Raw genomic sequence first — 19,986 nt, 5'->3', positions numbered from 1 at the left:
TTTGGAAAGGACTGTGAGGAGCTCAGGTAAGTTTTCAATTCTTCAAAGGCTGATTGACATGCAGATGTCCATTCGAAACCATTGGACTTCTTCAATATTTGAAAGAATGGTAGGGACTTTTGAGCCGATTTAGACAAGAAACGACTGAGTGCTGCGAGTCGACCGGTCAGTCGCTGGACGTCTTTGACTGACTGGGGGGCTGCATCTCCATGATTGCTCTGACCTTCTCAGGGTTCGGTTCGATTCCCCGACCCGTCATCATAAATCCCAAGAACTTCCCTGTTTGGACAGCGAAGGCACACTTACTCGGATTTAAACGCAGGTTGAATGTTTCCATCACTTTGAATGCTTTGGCCAGGTCGGTTGGGTGTGTTTCCTTAGAGCGACTTTTGACTAGCATGTCGTCGACGTATGCTTCCATTGTCGACCCAAGCAGGCCCTTGAACAGCTTGTTCACCATCCGTTGATATGTGGCTCTAGAGTTCCGTAAACCGAATGCCATCACCATGTAGCAAAACACCCCATCAGGGGTGATGAAGGCGGTCTTCTCTTCGTCTTCTTTGCACATGAAAATTTGATGGTATCCTTTGAATGCATCCATGAAGCTCAGCAGCTCACACCCGGCAGTCTCATCAACCATCTGTTCGGGATTTGGCAATGGGTAAGGGTCATTTGGGCAGGCTTTGTTTAGATCGGTGTAATCTACACACATCCTCCATGTGGGTGGTTTTGGCACAAGGACCACGTTTGCCAACCACTCCGGGTACAGGACTCCCAGATGTGACCTACCGCTAGGAGGGTGGCGGTCTCCTTCTTCACAAACTCTCGCCTCTCGCTTGACAGGTGCCTTTTCTTTTGCTTGACCGGCTTAAATCCCGGTTGAATGGATAGGCGGTGGCATATGACAGACCGATCAACCCCGGGCATGTCTTCTGGTCCCCAGGCGAAGATGCTCTTGAACTTATGCAGAACACTGATGATTTCTTCTCGTAGACCAACCGGGAGACCCCGACCGATCCTAACCGTTCGCTCTGGTTGATTGGGGTCCAGTACGATCTCTTCCATTTCTGAAGCTGGTTGCAGCTTCTCCTTGAGTTCTCCATAATCTACCTGCTGCGATATGGTGTGGATTCTAGCGTCCTCACGATTCGATTGCTTGACTGCTTGTGCGTAACACTGTCGTGCAACTCGCTGGTCTCCCCGAAGCACCCCGATCCCATTGGGTGTGTGGAATTTCATGCACAAGTGGCTCATCGATATGACGGCGGCCGCTTGGGTGATGCCAAGTCGACCGAGTATCGCATTGTGTACGCATTTCAGCTTGACCACCACAAAGTCCATGGTAGTCTTTAGAACATTCGGGTGGGTGCCCATCTCGACGTTTAAACTGATGATTCCTTCCGCTTCTGTGCCCATCTCGACGTTTAAACTGATGATTCCTTCCGCTTCTATGGAATCGCCGGTGATTAAACTGATGATTCCTTCCGCTTCTATGGAATCGCCGGTGAAGCCAGTGATGATTCCTTCCGCTTCTATGGAATCGCCGGTGAAGCCAGACAATGGGGTCCGCGCTTCTATGGAATCGCCGGTGAAGCCAGACAATGGGGTCCGCAGGGGGGCCAAATTGTCGGCCGATAGACCTAAACGTGTGAACACGTCGAAGTATAAGATGTTTACCGAGCTCCCCGTGTCGACTAGCACCCGTTGCACATCCGTCCCATTGATGTCCATCGTGATGACGAGCGAGTCGCTCTGGGTTTCTCCATGGATGGGAAGATCATCATCAGTGAAGAATATCGGCTCTGTGCGCTTCTTCTTCTCTCGCGGTTCTGTCTGCACCGATCCTATGTACAGGTTCCTTGCCCATTGTTTCCTTTGGCGGGAAGAGTCTCCTCCCTCCGGTCCTCCGTAGATGACATGAATCACCGGCTTTTTCCCAGTCGCCTTATCATCGTGCGACTCGGGTGGGCTGTGTGCCTTCGATTGTTCCTTCTGATTTCTTCTCCAGACGTTTTTCTTGGCCATACCCTTATCTTGGCCGTCTTTCCTCACGAACTGCTCTAACTCTCCACTCTGAATGAGTTGCTCAATGATCAGTCGCAAGGCTATGCATTCCGTCGTATCATGCCCTCTGACCTTGTGGAAGGCACAATACTTGCTTCTATCTGCTCCTTCGGGTACCAGCTCGGGTGGGTGCACTAGATTACACTTCTCGGCGAATTGCAAAACTTCTACCAGTGGCTTGTTCAGTGGAGTGAATCGCGGTCCATCCCCCGTCCGGCCACGCTGCCTAAATCGTGGTCGATCTCTTCTTTGGTCGTGACCTTTGTCCCGACCGACCGGCTGCTCCTCTCGTCTCTTCGCTGTGTTGGCCTCGGTGGCGTCTGCATGGTGTCTGGCCCGAGTGATCGCCTCTTCATATGTCTTCGGGGGCTTGACAATGAGGTCATAGTAAAGTGCCCCGGATCAGAGCGACGAGAGGAATGCATGAACTGCTACCTGATCTTCCATTGGTTCAACCTGGTCTACTTCTCGCTCCCATCTGGACAGGTAAGCTGACAAGGCTTCCCCTACGTCCTGTTTTACCTTGTTCAGATAGGTGTAAGGCTTCTTCCTTGACTTGCTGGCTGCAAAATGTCTTACGAACTTGTCAGCCAGTTGGCTGAAATTCGCGATCGAACGAGGCTCCAAGCTTCTGAACCACTAGGCTGCTCTACCTACCAGGGTGGCGAAGAAAGCTCTGCATATGACGGCATCGCATACTCCTAACATCAGTATGCTGCCATAATACATGTTGATGTGATCCTGTGGGTCAGATCGTCCATTGTAAGTTCGGACCAGTGGGATCCTCAAGTCCTGTGGGTAATTTGTGCTCATGACATCGTCAGTGAAGGGGGTGTCAATCAACGAACTGGATGGCTCTCCCTCTTTGTTCTTCTCACGTAGCTCACGTTGCAACTGGTCCATTTTCTCCTGCATCTTAGCCAACTGACGGTAAGGACTATCTTCCCTGCTTGGACGTCGTTCTCTCCTGTCCGGTCGGTCACCCACCCGACCGGCTAGTCGTCCTGTCCTGCCTTCCCCTCTGGACCGCGACGCGCTCCCAGTGCTGCTTCTCTCCGTTTCTTCGATCCTCCGTGGTCTTTGCCTCGGTCGGTCATGGTCATCCGGAGCCCCCAATCGAGATCTAGCACTCTTCCGAATGCGATTGAAGGCACTCCTAAGTTGAGCAGCGTCAGGTTGACTATGATCTCGACATTCTTCCCGGTCGGGTCTCCTTGACTGATCTGCTGATTGAATCTCCTCTAGGTCACGCTCTCGGGATTGCGGATGTGATTGCCTTTGGGAAAGTTGAGCTACCGGTTGCTGTTGTTCTACAACAGGAATTTGAGGGGTTACCATCACTTGGGGGGTTGGCGCCACGACATAATACCCCGGAGTCCCAGGCCACGGTTGATACATGTGAGCAAATCCTTGCGGTGGCGTTCCTTGAACGGGGTTACCTCCAAGTGCTCCTGGTGTTGGGGGCGGCATCTGACCTGTTGGGGGTAGCATAGCGTATGCCATCGGCATATGAAGATTTGAGGTGGTTGTGCCATTCATTGGTAGTGAAATGACGGGGTGGAAATTTGCGTGTCCAGCTTGCTGGTCGGGATTCTGACTGACTGGTTGGGTGGTTTGTGTATCATGTCTTGCGTGGTTGGAGGTGAGCTCGTTCATCAAGCCCCTCGACCGGTCCAACTGTCGACGTAGATCATCTTCGGGGAGTGTTTCAGCCACATTGTCGGGGTGGTGTCCAACCTGACGGGTCGAGCCTTCCCTCTGCATGTAGCCCTGACTCCGACTCCTCCTGCTGGTTGCCATCTCAAACAAGCAAGGTGAAAAAGTTAACGGGACAGACAGAGTGTCCCCACAGACGGCGCCAATGATAGCGTAAACTGTCTCGGGATTACGGTTACGCTACGAATACGTATGTTGCAAGTGGATGGAGAAAAAGGGGCGCTCGGCGAGTCAGTCGGTCGGTCGGTCTACGGGCGACGACTGAGCAGTCCGAGGCTACGAGTTGCAATGGCGAATGGTAATCTGTTGAATGGATTGCAATATTAAGTGGATCATGCGAGGCGATCGTTACAGGTGTTCTAACTATTACAAACGACTGGTAGTGTTGTGGAGTGCTTGTGAGTAGTGAATGTAGAACTCAATCTGAGATGGATCCCCAGTGAAGGAGGGAGACCCCCTATTTATACTAGTTGAAGGCGGTCTTGAGCATTTAATGAGCTGCTGCAGGTGGCTTGACGTGGCGCCTTCCCACTGGCTCGGTCAGACGGTCGATCTACAGCTACGTGTAGACCAACTGCTCGAGGTATCAGCACCGCCATCTCTGCAAGTTGTCAGGCGCCGCACTGCGGATCAAGTGGGTTCTGATGTTACTTGTAGTGTAAGTCAAGATTTCGGCTTGCAGGTTGCGTCACTTTGTTGACCGACCGGTAATCCTTCGGTAGATCGGTCGGGTGTGTTTCTGTCGGGGCGACTCCAAGGGCGATCCGAGAGCATTTTGTCACGAGGCCTATCGGTACAAGCAAACCGGTTGATCACAAGTGATTTATCCCAGTCGGGTTGATGACTATGACGGACCAGCCAGTTGGCGATTGTCGGATCAAGTGATACTTGGCGGACCGGCTCAACGGGTAATCTTTGTACGTATTTATCCATCAATAATATATACTCCTTAATTACCATAATTATTCATAATACATGGACGTTATAATTAGCATAATATTAATCTATACTATATATATAAAAACATAAGAATAGTAAATGCATATTTTAAATTTTAAACAATAGTAAAGGTAAATTAAAAATAGAATGAAAATATTTCAATAATAATATTCTACATCATTAATTAAAAATAGAACAGAAATTAGGTAAAAATACCAGTGGATCTATTATTCTAATTGACTAATTAACTGAAAATAAAAAAAAAATCGACTAAAAATGAATCCGATATTACTAATTGATTGAATATATAAAAGGAAATGAATATTAATAATTGACTGTAAATAAAAAAAAATCCATAATTAACTAAAATGAAAAAGGAAATGGTCATATCATTGCAATTTAATTAAAAAAGGAAAACATTATACCTCATAAATAATAAAGGCATATTATAAACAATATTAAAGATAAATTAAAAATGGAACGGAAATATTTCAATAATAATATTATACATCATCAATTAAAAATGGAACGAAAATTAGGTAAATATTACTATGTAATTCTTTTCATTTTTCCTAGATAAGGTTGCCTGATATTAATTTACACATAACAATCGGCACTAATAATTAAAAAAAATAGAAGAACTGTCGAAGACGTCTGTTTTTTTTTTAAATTTTATTTTTATTATTATTATTTTATTATTTTAATTAAAATTATTTAAAAAGTTTATTTTAAAATTAGTAACCACCATGTCATTACAATTGTAGGTAAACAGGTCAATTTGGACTTTTTTTTTTTTTTTTGAAAACATGTCAATTTGTACTTAATTGCATGAGTTTATATAGTTCAGGAATCCAATTGCATTATTTTTGAGTTCGATGGCCTAATTGCAGTTTTGTGTGTAGTTCAGTGGTTTATTTGACCATTATTCCGAGAAAAATGATATTACTAATTGATTTAAAATATAAAAAGATCGTAACATATATTCTATACTATATATAAAAGTAAAATCCTCATATTTCATTCCCCGCATAAACTTTTGTAGTCAATTAATGAAATATTTTATTGGTCAAATAATTAATAAAGCTTATTTGTTAAGAAAATGTAAAATAGAAATTAACTAATATCTATAAATTGATAATATGTATACTCACGTATTAAGACTATTAATAAAAGTAAAATAATTTATCGGGAAAAGAAAAGGATATTACTAATTGACTGAAAATTATTTAAAAACTTTAATAGTTAATTATACTTTCCTTTTGAAAACTCTAAGTTATTTAAACTTTAAAAAAGATTAATTGAACATGGGTTGTTAGATTTTTATAATAATCAAAATTAATCCATTCAAATATGGAGGAGGAAGATAAAACTAAATGCAATATGGGAAAAATGAATATACTTGAAGTATAAAAGTATAATTACACATATATTAGTGTAATTGACTAATAATAATTGCCTAATAATTATTATGATAATTAAGTTAAGCATTGGTCGTTGAATTTATTTTATAATAATTACAATTAATTTATTTCTCATTTTCTCTTATTTATTTTAGTAATAATATAATTATATAAGTCATAATATAATTATATAAGTCATATTACTTATAGATCTTTTTAAGATAATTTTAGACAAACAAGTAATATATTATTCAATTAATTGAGTAATATTTTTGTACTAATCTTATAATCAAATAAATGTACACGTTCAATATTAAAATTTTTTATAATTTCATCTTTATTTTTATTATCTCAATATATAATAAAAAAAATTTATCCACGCCCGGATAATTGGACAATTATTTGTTCTAATTCAAAGGAAAACATCAGAAAACATAATCGATCCAATCAATTTCATCAATTGTGCTATATAATATTCGATGTTATAATATATATAATTGTATATTGATCCAAATATTCTTTAAATATTATAACAAATCCCACGGGCAAAAATACTAGTAATTAATAATAATAATAAAGTATACAGCATAGACATACCTGTCCAATCCAAGCTTTTGCATCATTAACTTTAATATATACACAGACCTGTACAAGATAATTAGACAAGGAGAAACCAGGCGTTCAGTGCTGGTAAAAAAATAATGGAATACATGCATATCACATCAGTCAAGTCACATTTTCCCCTTTCTTCAAACCCCCATTAATCACGCATTGCACACAGTTGAACTCTACCAAAGCTTATACAACAGGAACAACGCCAAAACAATAGAACAATAACCGTCATAGAGTTAGAATCATCAAGTCAAGTGTCAACCTGCAAGGAAACAACAAACTTACATGATTGTGCCGAGATTCAAAGTTTTCATTAACATTCCAAAATTTTATAACGGTAGTTTTAAAATATTTTATTATCATACCCAAGTTCACACGCCTCCTTCAGAACAGTCAAATACACCTCCGAGCAAGTCACTTTCCTTGTCATCTTCAGATTTCTCTTTCTCACATGCACAATTATTGCTATCAATATCAGTAATAACTTCTGCTAATTTAAGGGATTTGTTATCAGTTGCAGCTTTAAAGTACCCCTCTTGAAAATACTGCCCAAAATCAATGCGGTCGCACATATCTTCAGGAGCTGGCCCTTCATCAATAATGTTCATACTTGTATCAGAACGATTAGAACTTGAGTTGGAACCTTCACTAGTGACAGCACTGCTTGAAGACTGAGCATCCCTAGCACACATTCCTCCAATAGAGACAGACCCACCATTGGGGAAAGTTGGACTATTTACAGCATTACGTTCCTCAAGGGAAGACATAATATTTGTGGATAACTTGGGAGTAGAGGAAATCTGGTTTTGCATCATTGGGGTTAAAATAGAACCTGATACCCCCACTCCATCATCCTCATCCAACAGGTCATTTTGCAGATATGACATGGACTTTATATCCACTTTATCTACATCAGATGTTTGCTGAGAGCCTGGCAGTAGATCCAAATACATAGAGAGCTGTAAGGAATTTTTTTTTTTTTGGTTTTAAAAAACAAACACTATGGCATTACAGATCAAATCAAACCAAAAAATCTTACCAGTATGGGACTTTTGGACTGAACAAGCTGAGACTACATTAGCATTAAAAGCAGCATATTCTGACTTCCCCATACCAATAGAAGAGGCATATTGTGTAGCAGAAGTTCTATCATCAAAGGAACTCCTATACAATAATACAAATTAACTCATTGTAATTCATGCAAATTATAGTATAAATACTTCCTCATTTATGAGGAGAGAGAAGGTAACTTTAACTTTCCAAAACTAGTAAGGGGGGATCTTTACTAACTTACTATGTCTAGATACAAAGTAAACAACAAATTTTTAGTCAAAGATAGTGAGGAGGCAATATACTCAGTTACGTATTGACAATTCCATGATGATTTTTTTTGCATACTAAAAAAATCTTACTATATATCTATTTAATTAGAGGGAAATGTCACAATGCTTAGGAGGAATTCCATGATTTCCATCTACTACTATGAATACAAATATGTGATGACATTTTTGTAAATAGAATAAAGGTTACAAAGGTGTTAGTAACTCTTTCTATTTAAATTATAGTAAACATGGAGTGGGTTTGATCAGTATAGTACAAATTTTCTTAATTAGATAATCAATTGTATTATTATATCTATTAGTGTATCAATTTGGAATATAATATTTGAGTTGAATGCATGTGAAGTGAGAATGCAATGCAATTGAGGCAACATATATAGATAGAATAAATGAAGTTAATAATAATAGTAATGAAGTTGAAAATGACCACATGGATACAATTATATGATGGCATAAGATCAGATAAGATATGAACAAGCAACCGAAGCTAATTAGGCACAGATCAGAAATGATGGCATACTATTTATTTTTAAATATAAGGAATATAATACTAATTTATTATTTAAATGACAAATATAAATAATACAAATATATTTAGTTAAAATGTATATAAGAAAACTACAAGATTATTCAAAAACAATTTAGGGTTTAATAATTTTATTTTGGAAAATTTTCTATATTTAAGAGTTTCTTCCCAATTGATGTTATTATTAAACAAATTAATCGCAAAATTAACAAATTGGTATTCTAGTAGAATTGATCAAGTTTTAAATTATTATTTAAATGGTCAGAGTTCACTTCTTATTAATAGCATTATATATATATATATATATATATATATATATATATATATATATATATATATATATATATATGATGTGGCATATGTGTGACATGGCAAAATGTGCGGTGTGGTGATGACAACACAGATACGGCATGTCAAAGCGTTGACATGAAAAAAAGTAGCCTAGTTTGGAAAATAAGTTTAAAACTACTATATTTTGGTAAATAAGATTTGAAAGTACCCTAGTTTGGGAAAAAAACTCCTTTAATAATTATTATGCCCACTAAGCAAATGGCTGCGTATTTTTGGAAAAACATGTTAATGGAGCAATATCATGTTCTTGACTTAGTCATCCAATAACTTCAAGCATGCAAAGCTAGTCCACCAAGAGCAGAAACACAGTATTGTAAAAGAGTTTACTTCATATATTAACCAAAAACAGACCTAGAGAATGAATAATACCTTTCATCATTCCAATTTGTGCAAATCCTATGAAAATGGTTAAACACAGGCAGCAAATCATTGCGTCTTGTTTCCACCTCATTGACAGGAAACCTCTCAATTTCAATCTCTTCACAGCCATAACTTTGACTAAGATTCTGCTCTTCAAACCCTTTGAGACTCATAGTATAGAAGTATATCTAAAGCAAATATTAATACATAGTCAACACAAAAATAAGCATAGGGAAGGACAACTTAAAGAAGGTAAGCAGTACCTTTGACTTCTGCCAAAGAGGTACCCTCCCAGACCTCAACTGCACCTCTGCATTGGAAAGGTACCAGTGAGAATGAGCATGTAGCTTGACAAACTCCTTGCCTTCCATATCAGCATCTTCACTAGCAGAAGTACCCATTACTGCATCAACAGCTGCTCGGGTACTAAGCTTAATCCCCTGAAAATGCTCCTCTCTTTCAGGCCAATACGCTCTTCGGCAAACATCCCACCATTGAACAGGCTCAACCTTCACACCCACTTCATCCTCATGCATTTGCATTGAGGAACCTGTCCAAGTTCTGAAAGAAGAGTCACCCTGATCTCCACCAAGGGAAGTCCTCAGTGCATATTGAATTAGATGACCACTACGAGTGAAGGCTAATAGATGCTCTAAAGCATTACAACTTAGTGAAGCAGGGTGCACATCATGGCTTATGCAGTTATGAAAAACAGCAGCAACAATACCAGAAGGCACTGGAGCCTTTCCTGCTGTAGATGTGGCATTGCTCACAGTATTCATCCAAGCAGACAAATTTTTTATCCTGCTAATAACAGACAGTGTAATAGCTGCAGGTGGAGTAGAAGACTGATGGGTTGTCAAGAAAGATGAAGTAAACCACCAAGGCAGAGATAGAATAGGTACTAGACTTGGACCATCAACTGGAGAATTTTGTAATTGAAGTCCAGTCTCACCACCAAAAGGGGATAGAACAAATATATGGCATGTGCCCCTGGATGAAATAATAGCTACCCACTGACTATAGGAACTAAAACAGATGTCTTGAATCACCTGTACACATCACATAAAGTAAAATTTAGAACATATTACATTTTGACATTTCATATTCATACATATATAAGAATAAAAGTACACACAGCTGGAGTCACGCCTCGATGGAGCTTGTACAAGTGGACATAAGAACAACTCCAATTGTTGCCATGTGTGCCCGATCCAATTTGAGAGCAAGGTATTATCCGGAATACATTTATATTGTTCCCACACGTGGAGGCAGTAACAAGAAGAGTGCCACTAGGGTCAAAACATAGAGCAGATATGGGGCTTGTATGGGCCCTAAATTGTGAAATAACGGCTTGGGATACAAAATCCTTAATCATAACCTGCAATAGACGAATTGAAAGAAAAAGCCTTTTAGGTCAGTAATTTTGGCTACCTTCAGAGCTTTAAACAATTTCTTGCTTATTTAAGAAAGCATTTCACTGATTAGATTATCAGAAAAGTCAAACCTCACTGTCAGTTCCACGTTTTCCATAACACTTTCTTGAGAAACTACTATCTGAGACTGAAACTATAGTCTCAAGAAAATGGAAATGAGCATATTAGCTCACATTGAAACAGCAGCACTCTTTTCACTACTTGAGAACAAACAAAATTCAACTAAATGAGCAGCATAATGATATGGTACTGGGACAAGAAAAATAAAGCTTTTTCCAATATTATAGGAATAAAGAAAATTATAATTTATCAATAAATCAATTATTGATTAGAAAAGTTTCTTTTTGGCTCAAGCTTTTAATAAAACTAACCACCCCAGTAGCATCTATGTCAGTCAAATGAATGGCACCACCCCTTCCACCTTTCCAGCTAGTACTTGATGACACAGGTGAACTAGAACCATCAGGAAGAATCTCATGACAATACTTTGACAAAGTCTTGTAGCCCATGTCTCCAAGATTGATCAATCCAGCAGCTAGCTGTTTACTTGACTCCATGGCATATCTAGCAACCATATTTCCATTACCAGGAGATGTAGAGGGGCTAACACCTGGAGAAGGACTAAGACTTTGTGGGCTTAATCGTCCTGTGTTTGATAGTATTGGATTATTTGAAGCATAGGCTAACCATCTTGGACCTACAGCCATGGGACCATATCCAATATTAACCCCAGTGAACCCCTGGCCACCCAACTGAGGCACGGGATATGTTAGTACACTGAACTTAGTCTCTAGTGTAACAGCATCAAAGCAATAGATCTGCCAGCAAAATGTAGGCCATTAAGAACTACTTTAATTGATCAGCATACAAAACAAAATACTGAACTTCAATATAGTGCATGCATACCCTGTAGAATAAAATATAAAAATCAGAAGGCTAGCATGCAAGTTAACACAGAAGAATACTCAATGGTATACAAAACACCTACAAGTTGTGAGTGAAAAATAAAGATGCTTACTTGTGCTACAAGTCCAACAGCCAGTATTTGTGGACTGGACCTAATCATATATACAGTAGACCGGAATCGCAGACTGTGAACATAATTATGGGACCGCAGAGAGTAAAAGCGAACAGTAGAAGGTGGGTTAAGAATGTTTCCTGTCTGAGGCTCAATAAAGCCATCTCTCCAGCGTTCTGCTGGAATGGAATCAATTGCTTCATCACATGCCACAACCAAGAGCATGGGATGTGAGTTTCTAAACCCTTCAGGACCATTGGACATTGCAGGTATGGGCTGCATCTGTAGAAATGTTACTGGATCATCCCTCCTTGAAACCAGTTCACAAACATTAGATGCATCTTCAACATCTAGAACTTGAAAACCATTAGAATAACCGACAAGCAGGACTCGCCTGAAGGATGGACTTAATTCTAGTTTGTCAAAGCAAGCCCAGAGAACCTGTTTTGGCCAAAAATCCCAAATGAAACAAGTTAAAATCATTAAAAAGATCACCTATAAGACTTCAACAGAAATAACAAAAGTACAAGGAGTAACATAATGAAGGTACTCCAAAGAAAAGTAAAACATGTAATGACCCATGAGCAATATTGTAGGACTAATACTACATTCAAAAATGCCCCATTTCAGTTATGTAAAGGAGAAAAAAGAAGAACGTAGAAGAAAAAAGGCTCCAATCAAAGTAAACAGCATTTTATCAAATTAGTCAATTATGTAACCAGCATGAGGTTAAGACTATCAAAGGAACTCGCCAATTTATACATGTATTATAGGCTTATAGCTGCCCTTCTCTAACAAACAATGCAGTACGTTATGGGGGAAGCTTTGTTTTCAATTTTCAGTTTCTATAAGTAGATTATGAGGGCAGCAATTAAAAAAGCAGAGCATATTCAGTTCATAGCTACTAATACAAAAGTAGATGTGCAGGTTGGTTTTTGCATTTGCACCTAACTTACAGATTGCATGACTTGTGCTGAAAAAAGAGATTTGAGATGGATACAGATCGCCTTGCTAAAAGTATACGTCTTCTGAATGTCTACACCAAAATTCCGAAAGTAAAGCAAAAATAATTTCTATTCAATGATATTTTATGTAAGAAGACTTATAAGACTTTCTAATTATGATTGTTGTTGAAACAGAAAATAGATATGATTTTAGAATAACTATAAACTAACTACGCATTCAACAAAAATTATTGCCACTACTATATGTTCCACTAGTTAATTTTTTGGCTTTTAATGTCCCTTGCCCACCCCAAGATCAAAACCAACCTCCTGAAAAGAGATCCTTAGATTTTTTTTTTATCTGTTGTCATAGCTATAATCACTTCTCTTGAATCCAAAATAATGAAGTTCATTAAAAATGAAATGTATAAGTTCCTAAAATTTTTAGTTCTTTTCCCAACAATATCTCTTTAAGTACTCTTTCTTTATATAGAAAAACTCAAAAGGAAGGGCAAAGAGGACAATAAAAACAGCAGAGACAATTAGGTAACAACTGTAAACGCTAAATAAATGCTAAATTCTCAGAAATTTTGCAGGTACATTTTCTAGATTTGATATGAGCAGAAAATTGAGTAGAACAAGGATATATGATGTTTCATTTACATATTCTGATATCACTGCCTCTGCAGTGGTAAATAATGCCTATTGAATTACAGTGAGACTCTGAAAGGAATGTAATTGTAGTGAAGTGAAGATTGAATACAAACTTTGATCCTTAGAAGTATATATAGTTGTCTGTCTTAATTATATTGGGCAAATACGACCACCTTTATTGACCACAAGTGTGACAATCCAAAAACAACACCCTCTTATTTTTATAGTGCATGAATACTCAACAAGTAAAACCTCAAATTATCCGAACCAAGTAGATCGATAGAAATGGTCGAAACGATCCTATATTGCAAACGTCACTAGCTCAAACTACCATAAAAATGGTTGACCACGTCATTTCCACCTTCCAGTGAGAAAATGAGAAAACCACAATGAAAGTGGCAATCAATCATCCAAACAAAAGGCAAGCTCAAAATTAACCAGCAACTTATGAAAAAAAGTACTTCGATCATGGTGGTGAGAAAAATGGTAAAATCCTAAGAAGACCTGATCCTTGCGATGATCATCTGAATCGGAAGCAGCTGCGGAGATGGAGCTGGCTACGGAGGCTCCTGCGGAGCGCACATTAGATGAAACCGTCTTGACGCAAGAGGATATGAACTTGAGGGAATTTGGAAGAAATCCATTCGTCCCATTCTTAGCCTTGCGATTCGTGGTACAACTGTTACCGATGCTTTGGCTTTTCTTCATAATAATATTCACTATAGTGGGGAAAAACTCTCGAAAATCTCACCGGTCGTCGCCGGAGAAAATGAACGAAAATTTAGGAACTAGTTGTCGTTCTGCAGCTTCTGCTGATGATGTCAGCAATGGCTCTTCATCGCAGCCGCCGCCGTCCTCTGCAGAGCGATGCTGCTGACGCGAATTGACGATCAGATGATAAAGCATTAATCAAACGGACAACGGGAACAAGAATGGCGCGTATAACGCCGGCGAGTATTTTTTGGCCGTGTTAATTTTGCTTGTCTTTGACCTTTAACAGTGTGGTTTCTCTCCCTCTCTCATTGATCTCGGAGACTCTCCGGTGTAAGAGAATCAAGTTCTCCGGAAATATCAAAACTGACCTCTAGTGTCATGTAAAATGATAATTTCATCCCCAAACAATTATAAACAATTGAGCAGAAGGTCAAATAGACACATCTACTATAGTCACAACTTACAAGTACTAAATTAACCATTGGTCTAAAATAAAAGCTAATTTGATATATAAACTTTCTAAAATTCTTGTATTTATTATTTTTTCCAAGTTCTAATCTCCATTTAGTTTTGATGACATACATTCAGTTAAGTTAATGAGGCTGACAAAAATAATTTATAATATCACACTTTGGTTGAATTGCTTCAAACCACCAAAAATTATATTTTCCACTTTCCCGTGGCTCCAATCTCACTAGAATGTGGAACTATAATATAATTCTACCTTTTGGTGGAATTGCTTCAATTCACCAAAAAGATGATTTTTTACTTTTCGGTGATATGACATCATGCCAATTCTATTTGAGGTGGCGAAAACAAAAACTTCCATTACATAAACAACTTCCATTCCAAATGCATCATCATTGTCATTTTGTTCTCTAGTATATGAAATTTGGTATTTCCACACAAAAAAAATAATAATAATAAAAAATCACGCATGTACCCCTCCTGACAATCACGCATGTACATCTTTGATAACCAAAAATTTTCCTCCCATAATCGCAAGTTGTGCAAATTGGGAATTTCAATCCACAATGATAATACATCGTATGCTCATACTCTAAGTTATTTCGCGTGCCTGGTGAAACCAAAGATGAAGACATTTCAAACCAAGAAGATGAGCGAATTTGATATGATTTTGAGAAAATGAAGCTGAAGAAAGAAGTTGAAACAAATATAGCGAGGGTTTGAGAAACCGATGTATTGAGAGGGGTATATGAAGGGGCCTTATCCCGTCCTTTGTTGGGGTGGTCGCTTTGTTTTTGGTCGGAACGCCATTCTATTCGGTTGGATCCTGCTTCCGCCCGACGTTTGGCCATGTTGGCCTCCATCGCATTAGCTTGGGCAATAACCCTTCGCAAAGCTTCTTCGTATGTCCAAGGCGGTTGCATGATGAAATCCTCGTATAGGCTCCCAGACCAAAGCGAAGAGTGAACCAAGTTAATAGTAGTCCGATCATCCATTGGCTCTACTTCCCTGATTCCATTATTCCATCAGACTAGAAAAACACTCAACGACTCCCCCAGAAATTGGTGATAGCCATTGAGGTGGGTGAAATGGCGTCACACGGTCTTTGAGTGGCAAACTTCTGTACGAACAACCTTGCGAGCTCGAGAAAACTCCATACAAATCCCGTCTCAAGAGATTTGAACCACTTATCCGCCCTCTCGGACATAGTGGAGAATAATGCCCAACAAATTACCGCGTCAAACACTCCCATCATTAACATGTTGCCGTAGTATGAGTTATTGTGCTCATCAGGGTCGGTCTTGCCATTGTAATTTTTATTTCCCTGCACCAACAAGTTGATCGGGTACAATTGTTGCATTATATCCGTCATGAATAGTATTGTCACCAAGGGAGTGGTACCTTCATATAAACAGGACGCTTGCTTCCGCTTCCACCGATCGAACTCCTATCGAACCTGATCCAAAATTCCCCTTGGGAGCGTGTTGGAGTTTACAGAGAAAAAAGGCAAAGTGTATATTTGATTGAATGAAGTAAAACTATTACAGAAGAGGAGATGCAGTCTTATATACAAGCTAGCTGCTGTGAGGTAGTTTACAGAAACAGAAAGCTAACAGAATGCTAACCAACTAATGCTAACAAACTTAACTAATATTTGAGTTAGGTTCAGGGTGCTGATCTGTATGTGTTGACACCCCCCCGCAAGCTGGAAGATACATATTATGTAATTTCAGCTTGGAAACAAAAGCATGGAAGCTGATCTCTGCATGAGGTTTGGTAAAAACATCTGCAAGCTGATTAGAGGTGGATACATGTAGCAGCTTTAGGACACCTTTCTGTAGCTTTTCCCTTACCAAGTGACAGTCTATTTCAATGTGCTTTGTCCTTTCGTAGAAAACAAGATTTTCAGCAATGACAATAGCAGACTTGTTGTCACAATAGAGTAGGGCTGGAGAGTTTTCTAATATCCCTAGATCTTGCAGGATGTACAGTAGCCATTGGATCTCACAGGCTGTAGAGGCTAAAGCTCTATATTCTGCTTCAGAAGAACTCCTGGAGATTGTAACCTGCTTTTTGGACTTCCAAGTGACCAATGAAGTGCCAAGAAATATGCAAAAACCAGTGACAAATCTCCTAGTATCTGGGCAAGCAGCCCAATCTGAATCAGTGAATCCTTTCAACTGTAAAGAGGAGCTTGCTGAGAAGAAAATACCTTGACCTGGGGCTGCCTTGATGTACCTTAGAACCCTGTGAGCTGCTTGCATATGTACATCAGTGGGGCAGTCTAAGAACTGAGACAATTGTTGGGTTGCATAACTGATATCAGGCCTTGTAATGGTTAGGTGCAAAAGCTTTCCTACTAGCCTTCTGTACTGAGAAACATCTTCTAGTTTATTACCAGTTTCTCTACTGAACTTGTTTGAAGTAACCATGGGAGTTCTGACTGGTTTACAGTGTATGAAATCTGTTTCTTCAAGAAGCTCTAATGCATATTTTCTTTGTGTCAAGGAAATGCCTGAACTGTTTCTTGCAATCTCCAAACCAAGAAAGAACCTTAAAGGCCCTAAGCCTTTAATATGAAAGACATTATCTAGGTGCCTTTTGATATGCTGAACTTGTTCAAAATCAGGGCTTGCTATCACAACATCATCAACATACACAAGCAGAGCTACAAAACTGTCATCTCTTCCTTTAAGAAATAATGAAGAGTCAGATGAAGCTTGCCTGAAGCCCATATGCAGCAGCTCTTGAGACAATTTCACATTCCACTGTCTGCTTGCTTGTTTCAGACCATATAGGCTCTTAACTAATCTGCACACTTGACCAGGTTTTTGGGGAGTGAAACCAGGAGGGAGTTTCATATAAACCTCTTCAACTAGATCCCCATGGAGGAAGGCATTGTTGACATCTAGTTGGTGTAGAGACCATCCTTTGATTGCAGCTACTGCCAATAGCATTCTAATGGTAATTATCTTTGCAACAGGGCTGAAGGTGTCAAAGTAGTCTATACTAGGGGTTTGTGTGTATCCTTTTGCAACCAACCTAGCCTTGTGCCTTTCTATGGTGCCATCAGCTTTGAGTTTGGTTTTATACACCCACTTGCAGCCTATGGGCTCCTTATTAGGAGGGAGGTATGTCAGCACCCATGTGTTGTTGGCTTGCAGAGCACTTATTTCATTTTCCATAGCCTTTCTCCAACAGTCCTCTTTGATTGCTTCATTATATGTCTTGGGTTCTTTGGCTACTAGAGCATTAACAGCAAATGCTCTATATTTCTGAGATAGACTGTTGTAGGATAGAACATTAGAGATAATGTGTGGAGATGTTCTCCTAACAGTAGTATTCTGACAAGCATAATCACTGAGATAAGTAGGAATGGTCCTGATTCTGGTGGATCTCCTTGGCTGGGGTTCAATTGTTGATTCTGCAATGGGCTCCCCTTCTTGAAATGATGGCACTGATTGGGTTTGAATATCAGTGTCTTCTTGATTTTGTTGATGGCTTTCTGGACTGATGGTGGTGTCTTGCACCTGCTCCTCATTATCTGAGTAAATAACTCCTCTAGAGGGTAAAACAATATCAGTTTCCAAACTAGTTTCATCATTCAACTCATCTTGATTATTTTGGAATGGAAATGAATTTTCATAAAAGCTAACATCCCTGGATAGGAATATTTCTTTAGTTTGCAGATCATACAGTTTATACCCCTTCACCCCATTGGCAAATCCTAAAAACATGCATTTTCTGGCTCTTGGAGAGAGCTTGCTTCTTTGGCAGCTGGGAATCATAGCAAAGGCTAGACAACCAAACACTCTAAGATGTTGATATTGTGGCACTTTGCCAAAAAGGATCTGGTAAGGTATGTTGTTGTCTAGGGCAGTTGATGGAAGTCTATTGATTATATAGACTGCATGAAGGATACAATCACCCCAAAAAGTCTCAGGCAAATGAGCTTGAATTCTAAGGGCCCTTGCAATGGCTAAGATATGGCCATGCTTCCTTTCCACAATACTATTTTGTTGAGGAGTGTATACACAAGATGTTTGATGGAGAATACCCTTGGATTGATAGAATTCTTTCAAGATAAATTCCTTCCCATTATCAGACCTCACACACTTGATTCTTTTGCCAAACTGAGTGTTAATTATTTCACAAAAGGCTTGTATCAACTGTTTAACCTCACTTTTGCACCTCATTAGGTATACCCAAGTAGCCTTGCTGTGATCATCCACCAACGTAAGAAAATACTTGTGACCATAGATAGTGGGAATTTGATATGGTCCCCAAATGTCAGCATGCACAAGATCAAAGCAGTTAGCTGAAATATTAGAACTAGGCTTAAAAGGTAACCTTCTTTGTTTGGAGAAATGACAACAATCACATATGTTTGGTTTGTCATTACAAATTTCACTATCAACAGAATGTAGAATCCTAATTTTGCCTTCAGAGGCATGTCCCAACCTAGCATGCCAAAATTTACAGCTATTGACAGTAGGTTTACAAGAAGTATAAGCAGGTAGAGCAAGCTGATAGAGTCCTCTCTTCAGTTCAGCCATACCAATCATCCTCCCATGGAGTTGATCCTATATAACACACTGATTAGAATGTAATAGGATGCTGCATTTAGATCTTCTTGTAAGTTCACCCAAGGATATTAGATTGTAGTGAAAAATAGGTACACATAGAACACTGAATAAAACCAAGTCTGTTGTCAACTGAACTGTCCCAATGTGGGATACTTGGGCTTGGTGTCCATTAGGCAGATCAACAGATATTCCTTGTGTTGGTCCCAAGGGGATGGGGTACAAGTCTATAAGGGGGGGGGGGGGGAATAGACTTGTATAAGATTTTGCAAATCTTTTTCAACTTCTTGTGTGTATTGGACTTAGGATGTTTAGGTCCGATACCTCACAAGATGAAGACAAAGTTTAATGCGCAGCGGAAAGGTTATCCCCTTTTTATTAGCACGAGTTTGAGTTAGTTCGAGAGGTGCGGTTATATGCAGTGCAGTTCGAGAGTTAGATAACGAGAGATAAAGACAGAAAGTAAATGCAAGAGAGATTTTTAAGTGGTTCGGCCAACCCGCCTACGTCCACTCTTCTTCCAGAAACTCCCTGGAAGGATTGCACTAAAACTTCCCTTTTTAGTACAATATCGAGCGCTTGAGCTTTGATCACGAAGCCCGCCTCAAGCCTCAGGTTTTTCGCCCCGCTTCTTGTTACTCCACCTATCGAGCACTTGAGCTTTGATCACCAANCTCGAGCACTTGAGCTTTGATCACCAAGCCCGCCTCAAGCCTCAGGATCTTCACTAGACAGCTGCCAGGTTACTCCGCCTCTCTTGCTTAATCCAAAGCAAGGACCTTTGGTTGTCACAGTTGAGTGTAACAAGCTCCAATCTGACCAAAAGCTATCGTTGAATCAACTTCGATGTAGAGCAGCTTC

General features: G+C 39.4%; 1 protein-coding gene across 2 annotated transcripts; it reads right to left on the bottom strand.

Annotated features, from left to right (window-relative positions):
- Positions 1 to 6,663: 6,663 nt before the first annotated feature.
- Positions 6,664 to 14,442, bottom strand: LOC116032217 (autophagy-related protein 18h-like). Of its 2 annotated transcripts, XM_031274685.1 has the most exons (10): positions 13,865 to 14,004; positions 12,719 to 12,798; positions 11,763 to 12,203; positions 11,116 to 11,562; positions 10,447 to 10,689; positions 9,572 to 10,360; positions 9,318 to 9,496; positions 7,771 to 7,895; positions 7,097 to 7,662; positions 6,664 to 6,993 (listed from the first exon to the last, which is right to left on the bottom strand). In XM_031274685.1, exons 2-9 carry the CDS (start codon positions 12,725 to 12,727, stop codon positions 7,103 to 7,105), a joined length of 2,793 nt encoding a protein of 930 aa, XP_031130545.1. In that variant the 5' UTR covers positions 12,728 to 12,798; positions 13,865 to 14,004; the 3' UTR covers positions 6,664 to 6,993; positions 7,097 to 7,102. The 2 variants fall into 2 exon arrangements, with proteins under 2 accessions (XP_031130545.1, XP_031130544.1); XM_031274684.1 differs by lacking the exon at positions 12,719 to 12,798 and having other exon boundaries at positions 13,865 to 14,442.
- Between the last annotated feature and the right edge of the window lie 5,544 nt (positions 14,443 to 19,986).

This window comes from Ipomoea triloba, chromosome 10 (genome assembly GCF_003576645.1).
Source record: "Ipomoea triloba cultivar NCNSP0323 chromosome 10, ASM357664v1".
Classification (NCBI taxonomy): domain Eukaryota; kingdom Viridiplantae; phylum Streptophyta; class Magnoliopsida; order Solanales; family Convolvulaceae; genus Ipomoea; species Ipomoea triloba.
This window is presented reverse-complemented; position numbering and strand designations above follow the sequence as displayed.

Excerpts from the sequence above, each read along its gene's own strand:
- LOC116032217 (XM_031274684.1), bottom strand. The coding sequence starts at position 14,068 with ATGAAGAAAAGCCAAAGCATCGGTAACAGTTGTACCACGAATCGCAAG. Across the intron at positions 10,690-11,115 it reads ACATAGATGCTACTGGGGTG|GTTATGATTAAGGATTTTGT; the intron begins GTTAGTTTTATT and ends CGTCTATTGCAG. Across the intron at positions 10,361-10,446 it reads ATCGAGGCGTGACTCCAGCT|GTGATTCAAGACATCTGTTT; the intron begins GTGTGTACTTTT and ends TGATGTGTACAG.